Genomic DNA, 22,222 nt, shown 5'->3' with positions numbered 1-22,222 from the left:
TTCCCTCATTTCTTTGGACAGCAACCTTTGATGATTCTGCAATTTCCATTCAAATCTCCTCTGGACCCATCTTTGTTTCTTTATTCATCCCACAGCCATCATCTTTTGCCTAGCAACACCGTCCCTTTTGTAATTTAATCTCTCCTGTCTTTCACCTTATCACAGACTTTTCATTTTGTTCTCTTCCCTTCCCTCTGCACGTGCTTAAAACTTGTTACATGTCTGACTTTTTCCAGTTCTGATGGAAGGTTATTAACCTGAAACATTTAATTTGTTTCTCCCTCCACAGATATTGCCAGACCTGCTGAGTATTTCCGGCACTTTCTGTCTTTATTTTGGGTTAATATTTGTTTTTATCTTCAGCAGAGCCTTGATCTATGCCTAGCTTGCCCCTATTTCTCTTTTGCATCTATGCTGTTTTCTGCCATCTCCCCTCTGGAGATTTTGTTTCTGTGAATGGTTTTGGTCTTTGGCATGTTCAAAAATGCTTCTAAAGAATCTCAGTGTTCTTTCAAAGTTGCCTCTGCCCACCTGCAGCAGGAGGTCTATAGGTATAGATCCACAGGCTACCTCAAATTCAATTTATTTTAGTTTTTTCTCAACTTAAGAATTTGCAACTGTTAAACCACCTGTAACAAAAGTAATGTTAAAAGATCTTGAATGCCTTTGTCTCACCTTAGCCTGTAGTCTTGTTGGAGCAGATGTTAGTACAACATTTTGGAATGTCCAGTACTCTGCCTAAATGTCCTAGCATTTATGAGGGAATCACTTTGACATGAGTCTTTTGGAATTTCAGACCAACCTTCCTTATCAATAAAATCATAAGAAATAGGAGTAGGAGTGGGTCATTCGGCCCATTGAACCTGCTCTGCCATTCATTAAGTTCATTGCTGATTGTGGCCTTAACTTCACTTTACTGTAAGCCCTTATAACCCTTGACTCCCTTATAGATCAAATATCTGTTTAGCTCAGCCTTAGATATATTCAATGATCCAGCCTCTACTATTCTCTGTGGAAGAGAATTCCAAAGACTAATGAGGCTCAGCCAGAGAAAAAAAATAATGAGACTCAGCCAGAAAAATCCTCCTCATCTCCATCTTAAATGGGAGACCCTATATTTTTATACTGTGCTCCCTGGCTCTAGATTCTCCCATGAGTGGAAACATCCTCTCAGCATCTACCCTGTCAAGCCCCCTCAAAAACTTTTATGTTTCAATAAGATCACCTCTCATTCTTCTAAACTCAAGTGGATACAGACTCAACCTGCTCAACCTTCTGTTCGTAAGATAACCCCATCATCCCAGGAATTAGCCGAATGAGCCTTCTCTGAATTGCTTCCAATGCAGGTATATACCTGCTTAAGTGAGGCAACTCTAGGTGCAGTTTCACTGATGCCTTGTATATATGTAACAAGAGTTATTTTATAGTCCATCCCCTTTGCAATAAAGGCCAACATTCCATTTACCAATTACTTACTGTGCTAGTATGCTAACTTATTGTGATTTATGTACAAATACACCCAGATCACTTTGTACTGTAGCATTCTGCATCTCCATTTAAACGTGTCTAAAATGATCTATGTAGTTAATAGTCTTATCGAATTCTTATAAAGGAGGACCGCCAACTGACTTTGAGTTATTGCCATTAGTAATTTGACTGCTTGAGCTATAGTTAATTCCAGGGGTGTCAACCACTTGGGAATCTTCAGTTAGATAACACTTGTGTTGGAACGCCCAAGGGAATCTCAAACTGCTGATGTTTTGAAGCCTCCTGGATGTTTTTCCCAGATGAATACTAAGTTAACTCTATATTCTTTTGACAGTACTCTGAGTAAAGGGTAGTGTGTGTTAATCTTTTCAATGGATGCCCTTCCTTTCTGACCTTCAGAACTACTCCTAAAGTATCTGGCTAAACTGTCATCAAAGATTACCACAATACATTCAAATTGTAATGAAACGGGTCTTATTTGTATAAATCTTCTTCTGAATAGAAGGTAGGTACATGGGTCAGAAATCATGATATTTGTGTAAAAGTAATAGAATGGAAATCTTATTTATTTTCATAAGTTACTGCAAGATGGATTTTTAGTCATTGACAACATATCGGCAGAAAGCACTTGTTTTTACTGTCACAACTTTTTTATTTCTTTCCCTAAATATTGTTGGACTATGAATGACTAAGAATATAAAGCAATATACTAATCCTGTAAACTTTTTAAATGAGTATGCGTTTCATTAATCGTTAGTGCTTTTGCTCAGCTTAGTTTCTTTTCTGGTCAGTAAATTTGCTCTTGCAGAGGAGGCTTTAACAAGTTTTTGTATCACCTACAATTGGAATGTCCACTCATTGATAAAGTAAAACTTTCTCAGTCATCTTGGGGTTTGATGTATATTTGTGTTGAAACAAAATTGGTGAGAACCATCTTAAAAGATTCTTGTGCAAGTGATTGCAAAATTTAAGAGTTCTTCCAGGAAGTAAGAATTGTGTAGAAAAAGGAAATGCATTGGATGTTGTGTGAAATAGTTTGTTAAAGTGCCACATGGAAGGCATGTGGTATCAAGGAGGAATGCAGTTGCATGATTATGAACTTGGCTAAAGGACAAAACAGGTGGCAAGTGGATGGAGGAATGTAAGCAGTGATGTTTCTTAGTGATTGGTTTAGAAGTATTGTGTATTTTTGTTTTTTTCTCTTTCTTTCATGCTAAATATAAATTTGGGTATAGATACACACTGTTAATTTGTAGTTATAAAAATAAGGTTAGATGGAACATCGATCGTGGTTGGAGAACTTTGACGGGTTAGTGGATTGGGCAGATAGATATTGGATGAAATTCAATGTAGAGAAACCTGAAATGATTTCTGGGTAGAATAATAAGTGGAGGAAAGACAGGTACAAATCCAGTTATCTGAAAACTGGACGTTTTTTTCCAGCAAACCTTGACCCCACCCAACCCAGCTCGAACTGATCCCTGCCCAACCTGACCCCAAGGGCTGTGAGGAGCTGTAATTCAGAAGTTGTTTAACCGCTCCGTTGCAGCAAGTTAATTTAAAATGTGGTTTAATTTCTGGTATTGGAACTGTTGGAATTGTTGAAATTGCCTATTAATGGTGTTGATTTCATACTAGGGAATGAGCTTGCTGGAGATAAAGTTCTGCGTCTCCAGTGATGTCAGACAAGTCCAATAGAATGGTAAAAGTTGAAAATGTATCAAATATATCAAGTGAGATACAGAAACCAGTGACTATCTGTTCTCCTACTGTGAAAATTACAGATCCAGCCAAAGATGTGTCAAAGACTCAAAAGCTCCGACTTCTGAGATTAAAAAGGCACTGGAACCTCAGCCTTACAACAGAGTTATAGGCAGTTGGAAATGAATTGAAGCTGTCTGAATTAAAACAAAAATAAAAATACATGGAAAAACTCAGCAGGTCTGACAGCATCTGCGGAGAGGAATACAGTTAATGTTTCGAGCCCGTATGACTCTTCAACAGAACTAAGGAAAAATAGAAGAATTAGGCCTGCAAGCAGATCCTAAGTAGCAGGTGTCAAAGCAGAACAGAGCAGCAGCATTCCAGCTGTTGGAGAAACAAAGGAAGACAGTGCTTTAAAACAAAATGACTTGGCTGTAATTAATGGTGAAACTGTGAAACTTCAAGGAAGAATTTGAGTTCTGGGACGTAAATTAAAGTTTCAGGATGATGAAGCTGTTGTGAGAGAGTAATTGAGCAAAGTCTGTTCTGATTAGGAAAAGAATTTAAAGTAATTTATGAACTGACTAGAAAAGAGTATCAGGATTTTTTGACTGATCATTAATGTGATCTTAAGGAAATTCTTAAAACAGCAAAGGAGAACCATAATCCTATATTTAAAAGGGGGAGAAGAATTCAGTTGTTTGGCTGGCTGAGACTTTCTATAACCGAACTGGACAATAAAAACCGACAGTTGTGAAAGAGAATAGAGATCTGGAGTTAAAACCTGAACAAAGTGGTTCACAGACTGGCGTAGGTGCAATAGGCAAATAGTTTCTTTCTATTCTTAGCATTCTATGATTCAAGCTGAAATTAGACTGAACAAAATAATATGGAAATTCACCAATTATAAAATTGCTGTATAAAGATAATATTGAAAATGGAAGACTTTTTAAAGAAAAAGTAGCTAGAGATATTTTGAACCATTTATGAAAAGATAAATTATAAACTGCATGGACAGTGAAACATTTTGCACAGGGCAGTATAGTTTTCTCAATTACTTTGCATTTTGATTGTGTATGGAAAACGTTTTACCTGTAAAATGCAAAGTTTCATGAGTACTGCCAGCCACCTCTTAAGCATTTGTTTATTAACCATTTGACCATTGACCATTCTCATATTGCACAGAGGCGGTGTTAGGAGTCTTGAAGAATATTAAGGTGGATAAGTCCCAGGGCCAGATGTGATCTATCCCAGAGTACTGAGGGAGGCAAGGGAGGAGATTGCTGGGGCCTTGACAGAAATCTTTGTATCCTCACTAGCAATGGGTGAGGTCCCAGAGGACTGGAGAATGGCCAATGTTGTTCCATTGTTTAAGAAGGGTAGCAGGGATAATCCAGGAAATTACAGGCTGGTGAGCCTTACGTCATTGATAGGGAAATTATTGGAGAAGATTCTTCGTGACAGGATTTACTATCATTTGGAAGCAAATGGGTGTATTAATGAGAGGCAGCATTGTTTTGTGAAGGGGAGGTCGTGTCTCACTAACTTGATCGAGTTTTTCGAGGAAGTGACAAAGATGATCAACGATGGAAGGGCAGTGGATGTTATATACATGGATTTCAGTAAGGCCTTTGACAAGGTCCCTCATGGCAGACTTGTACAGAAGGTAAAGTTGCATGGGATCAGAGGTGAGCTGGCAGGATGGATACAGAATTGGCTTGGTCATAGAAGACAGAGGGTAGCAGTGGAAGGGTGCTTTTCTGAATGGAGAACTGTGACTAGTGGAGTTCCGCAGGGATCAGTGCTGGGACCTTTGCTGTTTGTGGTATACATAAATGATTTGGAGGAAAATGTAACTGGGCTAATTAGTAAGTTTGCAGATGACACCAAGGTTGGAGGAGTTGCAGATAGTGAAGAGGATTGTCAAAGGATTCAACAGGATATAGATTGGTTGGGGACTTGGGTGGAGAAATGGCAGATGGAGTTTAATCCGGACAAATGCGAGGTAATGCATTTTGGAAAGTCTAATACAGGCAGGAATTACACAGTAAACGGCAGAACCCTTAAGTGCATCGACGGACAGAGGGATCTGGGTGTACAGGTCCACAGGTCACTGAAAGTGGCAACGCAGGTGGATAAGGTAGTCAGGAAGGCATATGACATGCTTGCCTTCATTGGCAGGGGTATTGAGTATAAAAGCTGGAAAGTCATGCTGCAGCTGTATAGAACCTTGGTTAGGCCACACTTGGAATATTGTGTGCAATTCTGGTCGCCACTTTACCAGAAGGATATGGAGGCATTGGAGAGGGTGCAGAGGAGGTTTACCAGGATGCTGCCTGGTCTGGCGGTTATTAGCTATGAGGAGAGGTTGGAGAAACTCGGATTGTTCTCACTAGAGCGACGGAGATTGAGGGGCGACTTGATAGAAGTTTACAAAATTATGAGTGGCATGGACAGAGTAGATAGTCAGAAGGTTTTTCCCAGGGTGGAAGAGTCAATTACTAGGGGACATAGGTTTAAGGTAAGAGGAGAAAACTATAAAGGTGATGTGTGGGGCAAGTTTTTGACGCAGAGGGTAGTGAGTGTCTGGAATTTGCTGCCAGAGGAGGTGGTGGAAGCAGGTACGATAGTGGTGTTTAAGAGGCAGCTTGACAAATACATGAATAGGATGGGAATAGAGGGATACGGACCCCGGAAGTGCAAAATTTTTTAGTTGACCGGCAATATGATCGGCGCAGGCTTGGAGGGCCTAAGGACCTGTTCCTGTGCTGTACTTTTCTTTGTTCTTTGTTCTGAAAGAATAGTAACAGATGCTCATTTTTAGGCTTTCACACCATTAAGGAAATACCTGCTAGTGACACTTTTTTATAATAGTGGATAATCGATTTAATGCATTTGATGTACATGCTGTGGAATAGGGAACAATGTAATTGAAGACTGTGGTTAATTATTGATTCAGTGAAATTAGTTCTGATAAAGAAAACTAGCAAACAGTGTCTGTGAGGAAACACTAACTCTAAGTGCTTCTGGTTGCCTAAATAAATAAGTTCTATGATTCTATGCATATTCTTTAATAAAAGCTGCTCTTGCAACCTTTATAGTGTCTTCATAGTTTTAAAAAATACAGTCTCTCAGTAGGCAATACTTTGCGAGTGTTTAAACCTGAACAATGAGTTTTGGGAGGCACAGGAAAAGTATTTTGAAATTGAAGGGGGTTATCTAGTCCTTTTAGCATAATGTCCCAAAGCATATCACAAAGTTGGTAAATAATCAAAGACCAAGAACTGGAGGCAGAAGGATTAGAGAAGGTGACTGAAAGCAAGATTGGAGCAATATCAGACTGGCGTCTTGGTGTCAGCATGTCTTGGTCATCTTTGTGTTTTTATAGCTGCTGTGCAGTTAATAGCCTAAGCAAGCGCTGGCTGTAGTTCATTACCACATGTGAAAGCTTTGAAACTTGGCAGTGAACCACTAGAGATGGCTTTGACCATTTAAAAAAAAAAATTAATTAATTCTTGGAAAGTGCATGATGTTGGCTGGGCCAGCATTTATTGCCCATCATTACTTGCCCTTGTGCAGATGGTGATAAGCTACCTTCTTGCACTGTTGCAGTCCATGTGGAGTAGGTACACCCACAGTGCTTTTAGGGAGGGAATTCCAGGATTTTGACCCAATGATGGCATGTCATGAGAGTAAAGCAATCTTGTAGGCCATTTAACCTTGAGTTGTACTACTTATAATATAGCTTTTTTTTAACTAGAATGTATATAATAGATAACTACAACAGTACCCAGGATGACCAGAAATTGTAAAATCTTCCTTACTCAATTTTCACAAGCTGTGCTTTTCCCCCTGTAGGTAATTGAGGGAACCTCCTTAGGATGGGGAACCAGAGTGAAAGGATTTCTTGCCTGCTTTGTAGCAGGAATTATTTGCTCCATATTGGTAAGCTGATTCGAAATACTGTATACTTTGTAAAAGTAAATGAAATATCACAGTATAAGTTCACTGAAGCCTTCCATCCTTTGCCAGCAATGCCCATATCCAATGAAAAAAATAAAAAAAACATTGATTACGGACTTGTTGCTTTGCTACCCATCTACAAAGTCCTGGATGAGCTAAAATTTTCTTGTTCAAATTTGACAAAACAAATGTTATGATTCTTTGCAGCACCTAGATTCTTCCCCCATCTTCTGTTGAAGTCTGGGTTGACCTGTGGTTTCTAAGCCCATGTTAAATATTCCTTTCGTGCTTGGAATGAAAGATCACCCCAGTAAGCAAGCATTTTCTCCACACAAACTAGAATATGATTTTATACCTACAATGACCAATTTGCATTGCTCAGAGGTTGACCAGATATAAATGTCAAGTTAATAGTGCGCTGAGTTCTCTGAAGGAAAGGAAAACCACCACAAATTAAAAGAACATGTATTGTTAGAACTGTGGAGTTTAGGCTATAAACTGCTGTTAGGTTTATTACAATTCATTGGAGATGTAGGTGTTGCTGGCAAGGTCGGCATTTATTTCGCACCCCTAGTTGCAACTACAAAGATGTGACGTGACATCTTGGACTGCTGCAGTCCATGTGGTGAAGGTGCTTCTACAGTGCTGTTGGGTAAGGATGGTGACTGACCTTTTGCAACAGTAAAATGATACAAAAACTTTTAAATGCCTAGCTTTGCTGTCAAAACCAATTGAGACTTGCATACATTCCCCCATTCCCTGTCACACCTCAAGTTTAGAAAAAAATAGAATTAAAATTGTTTTGTCGTCATGTTCTAAATTTGCACACAAAACTGTGTACATAGTTTGTGATAGTTCATGAATGTTATGTTTACAAATGCAATTCTTTCTCAGGGTGTCTGTTTTCTCTGGATTCCAAAAAGAGGGTTAATACTTTTCGCTGTCTTTTATAGCATTGGAAACATATCATCCATTGGTAGGTAAGTAAGTATTAAATTGTAAATAATGAATCAGTATTCAGTTGCGGTAAAATCAGAACAGACTTACAGCATTTTAACCATTTGTTAGGTTTGTAAAATTGCTGCTCGAGGCTTGTGGTTCCAAACAAACTTTACCTAGGTAGATCATAATTACTTTAAGCTTACATCTTAGCTTATTTTAAATACATTAGTTTCAACCTTGAAACACTAAATTAACACAATTCTCAATCTTTCGATTGTGATGGTTTATGATGAACAAATTTCAAAATTGTTGGTGCATTGAAGCACTGGGAAGAGATTTTTTTTGCTTTTGAGTGTTTTGTTGCTCTAAATTGTGCATTTAAAATAAGAGATGCCAGTGCTTTATTTTTCACATGCAAGTGAGTGCTACAACATAGTGTCGTTTCGCAAGGCACAGAATAAAGTTACCCTTTACTATGCCCCAACCACATGTCTTAACCCTGGCTGTTTGAGAGCTATTCTGCTGTATCAGTGAGATTTATTTTCTCAGTCCCCATTGTGGCGATGCTACCACACTTCTGAGTGAAACAGTTGAAACTGAGGGGTGAGTATTCAAATTCACTTGATTTGGATTTGTGCAGACTGTTTTTACATCCTATTGCTCTGGGCTGGATTTAAACTGGGTCCATTGAAGCAGGTTCTACCAAGAAATTCTTGGTTCTAACGAATTTGCATTGCTTGATGTGCCAAATAAAAGCACCAACAGGAATTTAGAAGCTTGCTACTTGTGGGAGTGTTGATCAGCACAAGTCCTTTGCAAAGGGTTTAGCTTAAGATTTTTCAACAGGTATCTCTCACCCAACAGACCTTTGGTAAAACAAAAATTCCAGTGGTATGTCTTCTACATTTGTGTAGTTAATAAAAAAAAAGTGTGTTGGCAAGCTCTTCAGTTGCAAAGAACATCACAACTGAGCTTGATCTTGACCTTTTCCACCTTCACATGCACTTCTGGCATGGAGGTAATGGTTAGAGGTTAGAAACAGGAACTCTAGCTGTTTTGCTCTTGCCTAACCCAAGGATATTGAATTGTAAAATTAATTGTAGAATCTTGCAGCCCTACAATGGCTAAGATCAGTTAACTAAGCAACAAGGATTAAACCTGGAACCTTCCTGAATTGCCTGGCTCAGCTACTTGCTGCCTTATTAACCTGACCCAACAGCATAGTTTAATAAACACTCCATAAAAATGATTTGTGAACAAGTATTTGCCTGAGTAGTATTATGATGTGACAGGTGATAAGTCCCGGGCAGACCAAATCCACAAGGGAAACTTAGCCACGCTATCACAACGGTTTTGCAATTTATATTTGTTACGAGAAGATTTGTGCACTATATTCAGAAGTAATGAGTCCACTAACAGCTTTAGAGATTTTAAAAGTTAAATTAAAACATTTATTAATAAAAGAAAATAATTCAAACACATATATAAGATTACGGTTACTTGATGTTATAGCAAATCCCAAAATTCCTCATTAACTTGACTTCCAACTACACACCCCCTTTAAGGCAACAGTCCAAAATAGATTTTAAATTTAAATAGACAATCCAGCAAGGTTATCACAGCACCCACTCGACAGTGGAATTCCAAAGACTTTTAACCCAATTTCAGTTACTGGAGCAGCACTTCAGAGTGGCTAAGGCTTATTCCAAGTTTGTGTCACATGGTATACCTTTAAAAAATCTGGAATTAAAAGTCTGATGATCATCATAAAACTATTGCCGATTGCATAAAAACCCATCTGGTTCACTAACGTCCTCTAGGGAAGGAAATCTGCCATCCTTACCTGGTCTGGCCTACATGTGACTCCAGACCCACAGCAATGTGGTTGGCTCTTAAATATGCTCTAAGTAAGGACAGTTAGGGATAGGCAATAAATGCTGACCTAGACAGTGACGCCCACACCCCAAGAACAAATTTTTAAAAACTTTACACAGCTACCCCCACATATCCTTCCATCCTTCTTTATATATGTTTCTCTCCCAATGTGTAAAATCCCATTGTTCTACATGCCTTTGGAAACGTACTCTTCCCACAATATAAAAATCTTTTATGTCACCGTTATTGCTCTTTTTCCTTTTGAGAAAAATAAACATAATGACCTTGCCCTAATTATCTTGTTAATTGTAAACATCCTACCATCCCTTTCAACATCAAACCCTCCTTCACTTACCTAAAAATGCAAATTTCCTTCGCACCCTATCTGTAGGGCCTTCATCCTAGCTTATCCATCTCCATTTCAAAAGACTGTTTTACACCTACTCTTCTGATAATTCCAACCTTGAAGCCTATTTGTCACAGACAGAACCATCACACCCATAAGCCTACAATAATATGAAAAATATGATAGTTTCGTGATACCTCCATCCTTATAGAAGAAAGGCGACTTCATTTTCTCAACCCATCTTACATTATTTACAATACTTAACTATATCCACAAACTATTACGTGACCAGGTGCATGCATTAACATAAATATAAATACAAACCCTTTGTATCAACAGAGGTCATTTCAGTAGTGTCCAGTTTTAAATGTCCAATTTCCTTTGAGCTTTAAACTCTCAACGATGCATCTGCAATTAGATTTTCTCGTCCAGCCCCATATATAAACTGTAAATTAAACAGTTCCAGTAATAAACTCTCTCTGAACAGCCTTGCACTTTGGTCTTGAAATTTGTCCAGAAATTTTAAATGATTGTGGTCTGTATAAACAATTGTTTCTGACGAATTGCTTGCAACATAAACCTCAAAATGCCGCAACACTAACACCAGACAGAGTCTCCTTTTTATGGTTGAATATCTTCTCTGATGTATATCCAGCTTCTGTGAAAAATATCCAATCGGCTTCTCAATTCCAGTTTCATCTTCCTGTAACAATACAGCACCAGTACCTACCTCACCTGCATCCAACGCCAAATTAAACTGCTTGGCATAATTAGGCACTGTTGAAACTGCTGTTGTAGTCAATATAGTTTTTAAACTGTCAAATGCTTTCTGACACTCCTGTGTCCATTGAAACATTTTGTTCTTTTTCAGTAGTTCCGTCAATGAAGAAACCACACTGCTAAAAATTGGTACAAACTTCTGGTAAAACTCACTCATGCCCAGAAATCTCAAAACTTCTTGTTTTGTTGTAGGCACTGGGAAATTCACAATGGCTTATACTTTCACATCTCTCGAGGCCACCTGACCATGTCCAATGGTATGGCCTAGATATGTAACTTGGGCATTTGTGAATTCACCAAGTTCATGTTCACCACTAAATTAGCTTCTTGCAGTCAATCAAGCAGTTCTCTCAGATGTTGTAAATGCTCCTCCCACGTTTGACTGTAAAGTACAAGTCATCAATATAAACAGCACAATTGCTCAGCCCTGCAATTACTTTGTCAGTCTTTGAAATGCTGCTGGTTAATTCTTCATGCCAAGTGGCATAACTTGGAACTGATATTGTCCATCTAGCATCACAAAAGCTGCTATCTCTTTTGCTCTTTCCGATAACGGTACTTACCAACATCCTCTCAAAAAGCCAATCTTTGTGATAAACTTTGATTGTCTCAGTGCAATCTTCCAGCCGTGGAATATGATACGAATGCGTTTTGTCACTGTTTACTTTCCGATAATCTACACACACTCTGTGTTCCACCCGGTTTCAGTACTGCCACAATATGCAAACTCCAGTTACTGCAACTAGACTCAATGTCATTTTGAAGCATGAATTAGATTTCTTTCTGCACTTGAGATAACTTTACTGGATTCAGTGTATAAGGATGTTGCCTTAATGAAACTGAATCACCCACATCTACATCATGTGTAACTAAATGTGTCCTCCTCAGCTTATTCCTACAAATAGCTTTGCGTGACTGCAATGGCTTCTCAAAATCACTTTACACTTGTCTGGAAGGTAACTCAATATGACATGTTAATTTTTAAGTACCCCCTCATTGTCCAATTTGATTAGAGGAAAATCAATTTCAGAATCTTTTATTTCTACCTCTTTCTCTTTAACTACCACCACTAATTACCCCTTTTGGTTATCTTCCCTGTCAAAGTACCTTTTAAGCATATTTACATGGCATACGCTCTGTTTCTTTCATCTATCTGGAGTATTTATTAAATAATTTACTTCACCCAGTTTCTTTTCAATCCTGTATGGTCCACTAAACCTTGCCTTTATTGGTTCAAACAATACCAGTAACAAAACTAACACTATTTTACCCAGCAACAAAATTATGAGCTGTGGCTCTCTTATCTGCCTTGGCCTTCATCATTTGCTGTGATATCTTTAAATGTTCCTTAGCTAACTCTCAAGCCCTGTTCAATCTGTCCATGAAGTTTGTCACATAATCCAGGAGAGTAGTTTCTGTATTCTGATCCACTAACTTCTCCTGAATCAAAATAAGTGGTCCCCTTACTTCATGATCATAGGCTAATTCAAAAGGACTAAATCCTGTGGATTCGTTAGGAGCATCCCTAATAGCAAATAACAAGAACGGAATTACCCAATTCCAATCCCGTGGATAGCCTTGACGCCAGTTTGATGCCATTTCTTTAAAGCGCCTTGTGTTTCAGGATGATAAGCCGATGACTCAGACTGCTTTATCCCCAGGCTGCTCATTACTTCCTTAAACAGCTGTGACATGAAATTCGAATTCTGATCCGACTGTATTTCTTTTGGTAGCCCATATCTTTGTAAAAAAAAATTAATTTCAACTCTTCCACAATTCTCTTTGCTGTAATATTTCGTATAGGTATTGCTTCCGGTAACCTTGTAGATGCACCCATAATTGTCAGCAAGTACTGATTTCCACTTTTAGTCATAGGGAGGGGCCCCTATGCAATCAATCAGTAAAAGGTTCCTCAAATGCTTGAATCAAAATTAAAGGTGTCGATTTAATCACTGCTTGAAATTTTCCTGTCACCTGACATCTGTGATACAATCTACAGGCTTTGACATCTTTATGCACTCCATAATTAAAAATAATTCTGTATTTTCAGCTATATTTTCCTAATTCCTAAATGAACCCCTATTGGAATTCCATGAGCTACTCTCAATATCTCATTTCTGTATCCAGGTGGTATAACAATTCCATTTCTCATCTGCTGAAACATGAGATGGCCTCTACTTCCTCATTAACATATTACCTTTAAGGTAATAACATTCTGGAATACATTCTGCCTCTGCTTCCGAATAAGCTATCTGATAAACTTCTTTATTTGTGAATTCTTCTGCTGTAACTCAACTAATTTAACTGAACTAAACAATTCACTTCATTCTCTTCAACCTTTTCTTCCTGCTCAATCCTTTCAAAAACATATCCAGCTAATTGAATATCAGCATCTTTTCCCTGCCTTTTAAACTCCTTTCTGTTTCGACCTGAGTTTGTGATCTCATTACTACACAGTCTGGAAAAAATCTGGGATGTTCTTCCCTCAACACCTCTGTTGAATGCACCTCCACAGGCTGCTTGACCACAGTAGGCATCACTAACATCTGTGATCCAGCTATATCATTACCTAACATAAACTGAACCACTGCAATGAACAATTTTTCCACTACTCCAGCAATCACTTCACTGTTTCCAACTTACTTTTTAAATTCACCTTCCACAATGGAGTAGGTTTAGCATCTCCATGAATCCCACTTGTTACCACTCGTTCCTGCAATACTCCCTCTAGACAATAAATATCACTATCCCATAATGTTAAGGATTGACAAGCACCTGTATCCCTTAAAATTTTCACATCTTTACCTGCTTCACGTGGAAAGACTTGCCCTTCACTTACAAAATCTTTAAACATTTCTGTAACCTGCCCTTCAGCACTCCCTTGGATAAATTGTGAACACATTCCCACTTCTTTTATCTATTATTGACTCTTCCTGCTTCACTTGTACACAAGCTACTGGCGCTTCCTGATCCTGGATCTCAGAACTCTCAGTACTCTTATTTCCAGAGCTTTTCTGCATTCCAGTTACTGCAATGGGTTTTCCCCGTAGCCTTCAACACATTGATTTTGTTTGCTCAACCTTATTACAATGAAAACACCTCAGTTTTCAAGTCACTTCTACCTTCAGCACCTTCCTTTTTAGCCTGAATGGAAACTTCCTGAAAATTTCCAACTACACCTTCTCTGCCTTGACTAACTATCTTCTTGTCACCTTCCCATTTTCTATTCTCGGATGTAAAAGGGTGACGAATAAAAGGTTTAGACCTGTGAACTAACTCATAGTCATCAGCTATCTATGCTGCTTGCCTAGCTGTTTTAACCCTTTGTTCCTCCACATGAGTTCTCAGTGCCAAAAGAATTGAATCTTTAAATTCTTCCAAACGAATTACTTCTCTAAGAGCTACATATGTTGTCTCTATCTGTAATGCCGGTATCCACCAGTCAAAATTACTTTGTTTTACTATCTCAAACTCAATACAAGTCTGACCAGGCAGTTTCCTTATATTCCTAAATTTCTGCCTGTACACCTAAGGAACCATATCATGTGCAATCAAAATAGCCTTTTTTTTTTACTGCCTCATAATCCACATTCTGACAGTGATGCATATATCTCATCAGCTGTACCTATCAACCTAGACTGTAAAAGCAATTTTTGGATTTCTTGTAGCCATTTCATCTGCTTCGCTATCTTCTCAAACAAAATAAAGAAAGCCTCTACATCCCTTTCCTCAAACTTCAGAAGTACCTGCTTAAATCTAAACATCTCCCCGCTGGGTTTTAAATTGCAAGTGGTTGTTTCCACATCAGAAACTTCCTTTGCGTCTGATATTTTTTAAAAAATTCCAACTTTCTAACCTGATATTCTCTTTCGCCTTCCTTTTCTCTTTCCTCCATTGCTAATTTCTCCCTCTGAAGATCAAGCTTTGTCATTTCCATTTCCCTTTGAAATGCTCTCTCCTTTTCCTGTTCCTTTGCTTTCACCTCAAAGTCCAGTTTTTTTTCATTTGCAACTGAATCGTAGCCAATTCAGCTGACTCACTGGCTTCAGGTATCCCTTCCAATTTCAACTACTGCGCTATTACTTCCAATTATGTCTGCTTTCTTTGCTGCTACGGTTAAACCGAACTGCAACACATCCGCCAATTCTGTTAAATTCACGCTAGTTACTTTTTGTAAACCAATCAGTATTACATCATCTACTCCCAGAAGAGTGTTAGCAATGGATAAAACTGTGTTTGCAGTCTCATCGCATTAAAATCCCTCACACCAACTCCTGTGTTCAATGTTCTTCTCATATGCATAACCTCAAGATTCACCAACTCCAAGCCAATAAGGAATTTCAAAAATCCCGCAATTTTGTTATGATGTAACATGTCATATGTGCCAGGCTGACTAAATCCGCTAGGGAAACTTGGCCATGCTTTCACAATTGTTTTGCAATTTGTATTTATTATGAGAAGCTTTGCGCATTGAATTCAGAAGTAATGAGTCCACTAACACCTTTAGAGATTTTAAAAATTAAATTAAGACATTTATTAACAAAAGAAAAGAATTCATGTACATTCATAAGATTGCAGTTACTTGATATTATAATAAATCCCCAAATTCCTAATCAACCTGACTCCCAACTACACATCCCCTTTAAGGCAACAGTCCAAAATAGATTTTAAACTTAAATAGGCAATCCAGCAAGGTTACCACAGTACCCATTCGACAGTGGAAATCCAAAGATCTTTAACCCAACTTAGTTACTGGAGCAGCACTTCTTCAGAGTATCAAGGGCTTATTCCAAGTCCGTGTACCTTTCAAGACTTTACAAAATCACCCCAACATAGCCTTCCATCCTTCTTTATATATGTTTCTGTCAAGAAGAGATATTAATGTATATAATGTCATTGGAATTTTTTTTTAAATAGAGGTTTAGTCTGTATGTGTGTGTGTTAATTGGATTAAAGCCAGCTAGTCTGAGTGCTTTGATGTATAATGGTTTTGAGATCTAAACAGTAGGTAGAGGGGATATTTGCATTTTGTTAAATAGAGCATTCAAGAGTGCGGGTGAAATCTTACACCTAGCTAGGAGACATGAAGTAATGTTTACATTACTAATAAAATTGTTACTATGATAGGGGTTTTATTGTTAGAAGGGGTGGAGTTCAGAGGGCCTGGTGATACAATGAGAATTTGTATTCAAAAGGGATGGCTAGATATAACCCGAGAGGAGTTTGTGTGTGCAGGTCAGAGGCATGTAAGATCTAAGCCTGTAAACCTACAGCTGTCTGCAGAGGAACCAAGTTGAAAGGAACCTCATTTTGAATTCATAAGGTGAAAATGCTTTGCCTGGTGCCTGGTTAAGTCTATTGGTTATTGTTGCCTTAGTGGACAATAATTTGGGAATTTGTTTTAAGTTATGATAGTAATAATTTGTAGCCTTGTGTATGTGTTTAATTTGTTGTAACTTAATAAATGTTTCATTTGGTTTGATATAAAAACCTCTCAAGAACTGGTGGTCTTATTCCTGAATTTAGAGCTGCAACTCAAAACATACCAATTGAAAATATAAGTTATGACAGTTGTTTAAAGTTTCCCTCTGGGATTTTAAACTGCTGTGTTTAACATTTCTCTCTAAAATTCCATTGTCCTGCATGTCTTTGGAAATTTACTCTTCCCATAATATAAAAATCTTTCATGTCAGCATTATGGCCCTTTTTCTTTTGGGAAAAATAAATGTAAAACCTTGCCCTATTTATCTTGCTAGTTGTAAGCATCCTACCATCCCTTTGAAAATCAAGCAACTCCTTCAATTATGTAAAAATGCAAATTTCCTTCATACCTTATCTGTGGAGCCTTCATCCTAGCTTATCCATCTCCAATTCAAAAAGCTATTTTACACTTCTTTTGATAATTCCAACCTTGCAGTCTATCTAACTCTAATTCAGTTAAATCAGACACACAGACAGAGCCATCCACATTCACACCCATGAGCCTACAATAATAATATGAAAAATATGATAGTTTCGTGACAGTTTCCTGTGTAAATTAAAGCTACTTCATTTGTAAGCTCTTCTGTTTCATGTGATACTAATTTAAAATGTTAAAAAGGATGTTCATTTCTCACAAACTAGTCATAAACCTAATGCTTTCATTAAGCTTCACTTTGAATATATTATATTTGTCTTTATATGCTAGATGGACATACTAATGTTTTGGAAACTGAATTAAGATGCTCAAACTGAAAATGCAATAGGAACATTGAAATAGTCTTTAAAATATTTATAGGGGAACAGGACCAGTTCTTAAAATTCCTTTTGCACTTCGTTGCAGAGATTAAGGTTGCCCTGCAGAGCTTTGTCACTCACAAATTACCTTATTCTTCTTTTAATTTACAATCTTTTGACGCGTGTTACCGTTCTGATTTTCACCACAGTACAATGTTTCTGATGGGACCTGTGAAACAAATTAAAAAGATGTTTGAACCAACTCGACTGGCTGCTACCATTGTGATGCTTGTAAGTGTTTTAAGTACTATTTTCATTATCTCTCTGCTTGAGCTATTGTGAAGTCTCTCTTTTGTACCCAAAACCACAATGCCCTTGCTGTACTAATGTACTTTATCTAGTTTTGGTTTACACCAAACTGACTTATTTTAAATTTTTTTTATCTCAGCTAAAAACAGAGATCAAATCAAAATAATGAAACGAGGCTATTTATCTGAAAAGTGCTCTTCATCCTACTAAGAGGAACGCAACATATGTTTCCACATATACGCTGACACAAGTTACCTCACTACCACCTCTCTTGACTCCTCCACTGTCTTGAAATTATCAGACTGATTGTCCAACATCAAGTACTGGGTGTGCAGAAATTTCCTCCAGTTAAATATTGGGAAGACTGAAGTGGTTGTCTTTGGACCTCCTCACAAACTCTGCTCTCATGCCACCAATTCCATCCTTCCCCCTGCCAAATGTCTAGAGTTGAACCAGGCTGTTTACAACCTCGGTGTGATACTTGCCCCCGAGATGAACTTTCAGTCACGTATCTCACTGTCACTAAGGCCACCTATTTCCCTCTTTATAACGTCATCCACCTCCACCCTGCCTCAGCTCTTCAGCTGCTGCAACACTTATCCATGCCTTTGTTATCTGAGAATTGGCTTTTTAGCGCCGTCCTAGCCAGCTTGCCACATTCTATCCTTCATAAACCATAGATCACCCAAAACTCTTCTGCCCATGTCCTAATTCACACAAATTCCATTCACCTTATGCTTGATGCCTTACACTGGCTCTCAGCTAAATCATGACTTGATTTTAAAATTCTCATAGCTGATTTTAAATCCCTCCATAGCATAGCTCCCCTGTGCCTCCCCCCCTCAATCTCTGTAATCTTCTCTAGCTCTACATGCCTCAAATATTTGCACTCCTCTAATTCTGTCCTCTTGAGATCCCCAAGTTTAATAACTTCACCATTGGTGGCCATGTCTTCGACTGTTGAGTTCCTAAACTCTTTAAGTCCCTCCCTAAACTTCTCCACCTCTCTTCCTCACTTTCATCCTTTAGGACATTCCTTAAAACCAAATGTTCAGTCATCTGACCTAATAGCTCCTTTATGTAGCTGGATTTTATATTTTGTTTTATAACACCCCTGTGAAGCGCCTTGGGACATTTTATTACATTAAAGATGTTATATAAGTACAAGTTGCTGTTGAAGGTCTAAAGTGGGTAGCATCATATTTTCACATGACATTACAGAACAGCTTCAACTCGTACAATTTTTTTACAAAAGCGAAATACTGCATTTCGTAAGTTCTGATGAAAGGTCATTTTGACCTGAAAAGTTAATACGATTTTTTTTTTGCTTCTGGTTCAAAACATGTTTCAACAGGGATAAACACAATGATAAATGCTTTCAAAACTGAGGCTGATCAAGGGATTCTTATTTGCATCGTTAAGGGTTGTACACCCATCCCTAATTGCCCTTGAGAACTGAGTGGCTTGCTAGGCCATTTCAGAAGGCATTTAATAGTCAACCACATTGCTGTGGGTCTGGAGTCACATGACAGCAGATTTCCTTCCCTGAAGGACATTCATGAACAAGATTTGTTTTATATAACAATTGACAGTGGTTTCATGGTCTTCATTAGACTTTTAATTTCAGATTCTTTATTGAATTCAATTCACCATCTGCCGAGGTGGGATTCAAATCCAGGTCCCCAGACCATTACCCTGGGGATCTGGGGCACTAGTCTAGTAACTATACCACTACGGCACCACCTCCCTCAGTCTTTGACAGTACCAATTACTCCGAGACCTACCAGTTCAACTGCTGGTCTGACCCATGAACCATACATTTTCATCTGGGTATTTATTTTCTGAAAAATGTCTATTTTTTAACAGCACTGCATAATTTTAATTCTTCTAGACCTCCAAAAAAAATGCCTTGAAAATATTTATCACAGTTGCATTTATCACTTTAAAATAAAAGGGCACACATTACCAGAATAATTCACGGTGGAATATACCAAACAACTGAGTACTTCTTTTAAAAACTATGCATTTTAATTGGATCATGTGTTTTATTTTCTAATGATGATTTTGTAGGAAATAGACCAGGGAATGTTTGAAAAATGACTATTTTACAATTACCAATTTTAAAGGGTAAGGAGGATGCAGCAATGTGTAATTTACCATACTTAAATCTCAATGCCCCTCAGTTTGTCTTTTAAATTAATACTCAACAACCGAATTGAATCTGAACCAATGCTTTTTATTTCTCTACTGTTCACTTATGTAATATTACAGAGCATGTGAAGGAATTGAAGCTAAAATCAATTTATTCTGAATAATTGAATACGGATGAAACAATTTAGGTCGACTAAGCTAAGTATCTCCAAGAGCACTTCATTTTCTGAGAAAGGGTGGAGAATTATTTTCAAAACGTGTGAAAAGAATAATCAATCTGTACGATTGTTATGTCTGAGCCTACAGTGCAATTGCATTTAACTTTTGATTAAAGATTAAACATTTTAAATTTGTGCATTAAATTTGAATAAATTGTTGTCTGAACTAATTTAACCAGTAAAGGTGCAAACTTGTAAGTAAGTAGAGTAATAACTTAGTTGGAACATAATGTTCCCATAGACCAAGCAGCAGTCCAAAGTCTCTGTATTGGCCATGCACAAGTTGGCTCCTTTAAATTACCGCAAGCAATAGGTGCACAAAAAAATTTAAAGGGGTTGCACACTTAAATAAATCATCCATGCATCCCTAAAGATGCTATAGGGAAGGTAATGGGACCCATGATTTATCTTACGTAAGTGTTTTGAAAAATTTTTTGCATACTGGCCTAGAGCCTCAAACATGGCATAAAAATGTTTACTATAACAAAGAACTCAAGTTTGGTGTAGTAATAATGGTTAGGCTATCTGTGCTTGCCATTATTACAGGTAAATCTGACAGCAACATCTGGTGTTCGCACATTTACATTAAATGTAGAATTCGCTGTCATTCATACCCTGTTGCAGTCCTCACCAATTGACTTTGCAGTGAAATCACTTTAATGGTGTTAACTTAGGGTACTTTCCTACTAGTTTTGTACTAAAAACAGTTGGAAAAAGTTAGAGCTGGTGCCTTTAGGAGTAAGTGCATTTCTAATGGAATCATAAGTGTTAATTACTGCTTTACAATCTGTGACCCTGAAACACTAATTTCACAAGTGTGGAGCATGTTCTCGCAAAAAAAATTAATGCTGCAGTATTTTTTTTTTTAAAAACTTTGTCTCTCATCCCTCCCTTAGTCTCATCTGTATTTCCAAACCTTTATTTCACTTTCTCTATTGTATTTAAATCTAATTAATGTTTCCTGCTTTATACCTCGTGGTTTGGATTCTACATGTCTCAGTGAAGATTCTTCAGTCTGATTGGCCTTGCTGCTATTTCCCTTGTCACAGATGCGGCGAATCCCTCAGGATGATGCCATGCTGAAACAAATGCCCAATGATAGAAATCCGCATTGTTGACCCCTTCAAAACCTCATGGGTGCTTGACAACGAGACGAGTGCTTTTCCATCACTGCTAATAGGAAAATCCAGGCCGTTGTTTAGATCCATTACAAAACTATATTGCCTTTTTGTAGCATCACATTTTTAGATGTGTGACAATTCTGGACTACCATAGGTATGAAATACTCTATCATTAGTCAACATCTCAATATTGGCCTGCTATACAATGGCTTCTATAGCTTCATCTAGGTACCTGCAGCTAAGCTGTTTTGCATATAAGTCAGGCAAGGTCGCTCATGTTTTCAAGCTCACTTTGAGTCTGGTCAACTTTACTTCTGGTGTACTGTAGATATATTTCTTAGATACCTTAAAACATTGCATTTGCTCAGTCAGCAAGGCTATATCAAATAAACAGTAGTCCAGAGCTACATAGTGTAAATCAGGATATTTCATATGGCACTAACAGCAGTGTACTGTACTTCAGTAAATCTTCATTGGTGACCTTTTTGTAAGATCTTTCCCTCTGAAATATACTTAAGATTATGAACCTCTTTGAAGGTTGTTACCTTCTTGCTGGTATGTAAACTCTCAGCTTTATCCTGTGTACTTTAAAATAGCTTACAAAAATCCCTTGAAGGGCATGGCTGATAATTATGTAAATTTTCTGCTCTATTTTCAAACTTCTCATTATTTATATGAATAAAGATATCAATCTATTACCTTGCTACCAAATTTCTTATCTATATTTTCATGCACAATTTTTGGTGAAATAAATTATTTGAGACCGGAGATGAAGGCACAGATTGTCCAGGCTTAACATTCAGAACTGCACTTTTACCAAGAATTGAAGTTTCTAAGGTTCTGAAAATGCTATGGTTTGGAGAAAATGTTATTCAGCCTGCCTTTTATTCTACAAATTACACATTTGGATTTGAACAGTGATTAACAAAGAGTTTGTCAGTACAATAATTTTCTTTGTGAAGACCCAGCAAATACATAAAGAAATGCTGAATGTAATAGATGTATTCAGAGTCGTTATCTCAAAGTGTGAAATCTTTTCTTGCAGGTTTGTCTTGTGTGCACACTATGCTCTGCTTTTTGGGTAGGTTTTGTTTATCTCCTAAATATAA

At 37.7% G+C, this 22,222-nt stretch overlaps 1 protein-coding gene across 4 annotated transcripts in view; it reads left to right on the top strand.

The window, feature by feature from the left end:
* The window catches only part of sft2d2a (SFT2 domain containing 2a), a 30,958-nt gene that overhangs the window by 3,216 nt on the left and 5,520 nt on the right, over nt 1-22,222 (top strand). For all 4 annotated transcript variants that reach the window (XR_005945865.1, XM_041211517.1, XM_041211514.1 and 1 more), the window contains exons 2-5: nt 7,051-7,137; nt 8,050-8,135; nt 17,524-17,605; nt 22,159-22,194. Coding sequence is in view for 3 of the 4 variants with exons in the window: in XM_041211517.1 (XP_041067451.1) it covers nt 7,051-7,137; nt 8,050-8,135; nt 17,524-17,605; nt 22,159-22,194 (291 nt within the window). In the remaining variant the exon portion in view is untranslated. The remainder of the gene's footprint in view (nt 1-7,050; nt 7,138-8,049; nt 8,136-17,523; nt 17,606-22,158; nt 22,195-22,222) is intronic.

This window comes from Carcharodon carcharias, chromosome 18 (genome assembly GCF_017639515.1).
Source record: "Carcharodon carcharias isolate sCarCar2 chromosome 18, sCarCar2.pri, whole genome shotgun sequence".
NCBI classification, from domain to species: Eukaryota; Metazoa; Chordata; class Chondrichthyes; order Lamniformes; family Lamnidae; genus Carcharodon; species Carcharodon carcharias.
This window is presented reverse-complemented; position numbering and strand designations above follow the sequence as displayed.